The following is a 726-nucleotide window of genomic DNA, read 5'->3' on the forward strand; positions in this document are numbered from 1 at the left end:
CGGCTGTGCACGCTGAGGAGGGAACTAAACCAAAGGAAGTGCAAATACCAAAGTCTGTCGGTCTTTTGGTGCCTAATCGAACGATTGTGGAAACACAAGGTCAAAGTCAAACGAGGGATTATTTTGTCTCAACTTCCCTCGCCAGTGCTGGTGGGGTGTTGGTTGCGCTTTCGGAGGGTCGCATCTTTCAAAACACCAAACATCCCGCTAAATCTGATTATACGGATATTGTGGCGGGGTACGTTGACTCTGCGGAGAAGTGGTCGTCTTTTGTCGCTGAGGTTCATGCAAGCAAATGGAGGGCGCATAGCATCTTTAACACGACCATGCAAGATGACCGCAGCGCCCCTCTGAGAAACACGGCCCAACCCACAACAATTGCAAAGGGCAACAAGGTCTTTCTACTTGTGGGGGGCAATCATCTACAATCCGCTTCAATAAAGGAGCAGATTCCACAATACTTTCAGTATCTTGATTTGCTTGTGGGTGAGGCCACGGAAAATAAAGCCATTCGATGGGGTGAACCTACCTCGCTTTTATCACAGATCGAACCATCTGCGAAAGAAAAAGGCATTGAACGCTTCCAGACTTGCGGTGGCTCAGGCGTTCTGATGGAGGATGGCACGCTTGTGTTTCCTGTGATGGCGATGAAGGGAGAAAATAGCGTTGCCTCCATGATGATTTATTCGAAAGACGGCAAAACATGGGGGCTACCAATGAACATTG

At 48.8% G+C, this 726-nt stretch overlaps 1 protein-coding gene across 1 annotated transcript; it reads left to right on the forward strand.

The window, feature by feature from the left end:
- TraAM80_10355 (trans-sialidase) lies at positions 1 to 725 on the forward strand (the record flags this gene model as incomplete). Its single annotated transcript, XM_029386982.1, has 1 exon — positions 1 to 725. A coding segment is annotated over one exon (725 nt), but the record flags the coding sequence as incomplete, so codon positions are not given.
- Position 726: the final 1 nt, after the last annotated feature.

The sequence above is a fragment of the Trypanosoma rangeli genome (genome assembly GCF_003719475.1).
Source record: "Trypanosoma rangeli strain AM80 chromosome Unknown Tra_15.4_contig_00915, whole genome shotgun sequence".
Lineage (NCBI taxonomy): Eukaryota > Euglenozoa > Kinetoplastea > Trypanosomatida > Trypanosomatidae > Trypanosoma > Trypanosoma rangeli.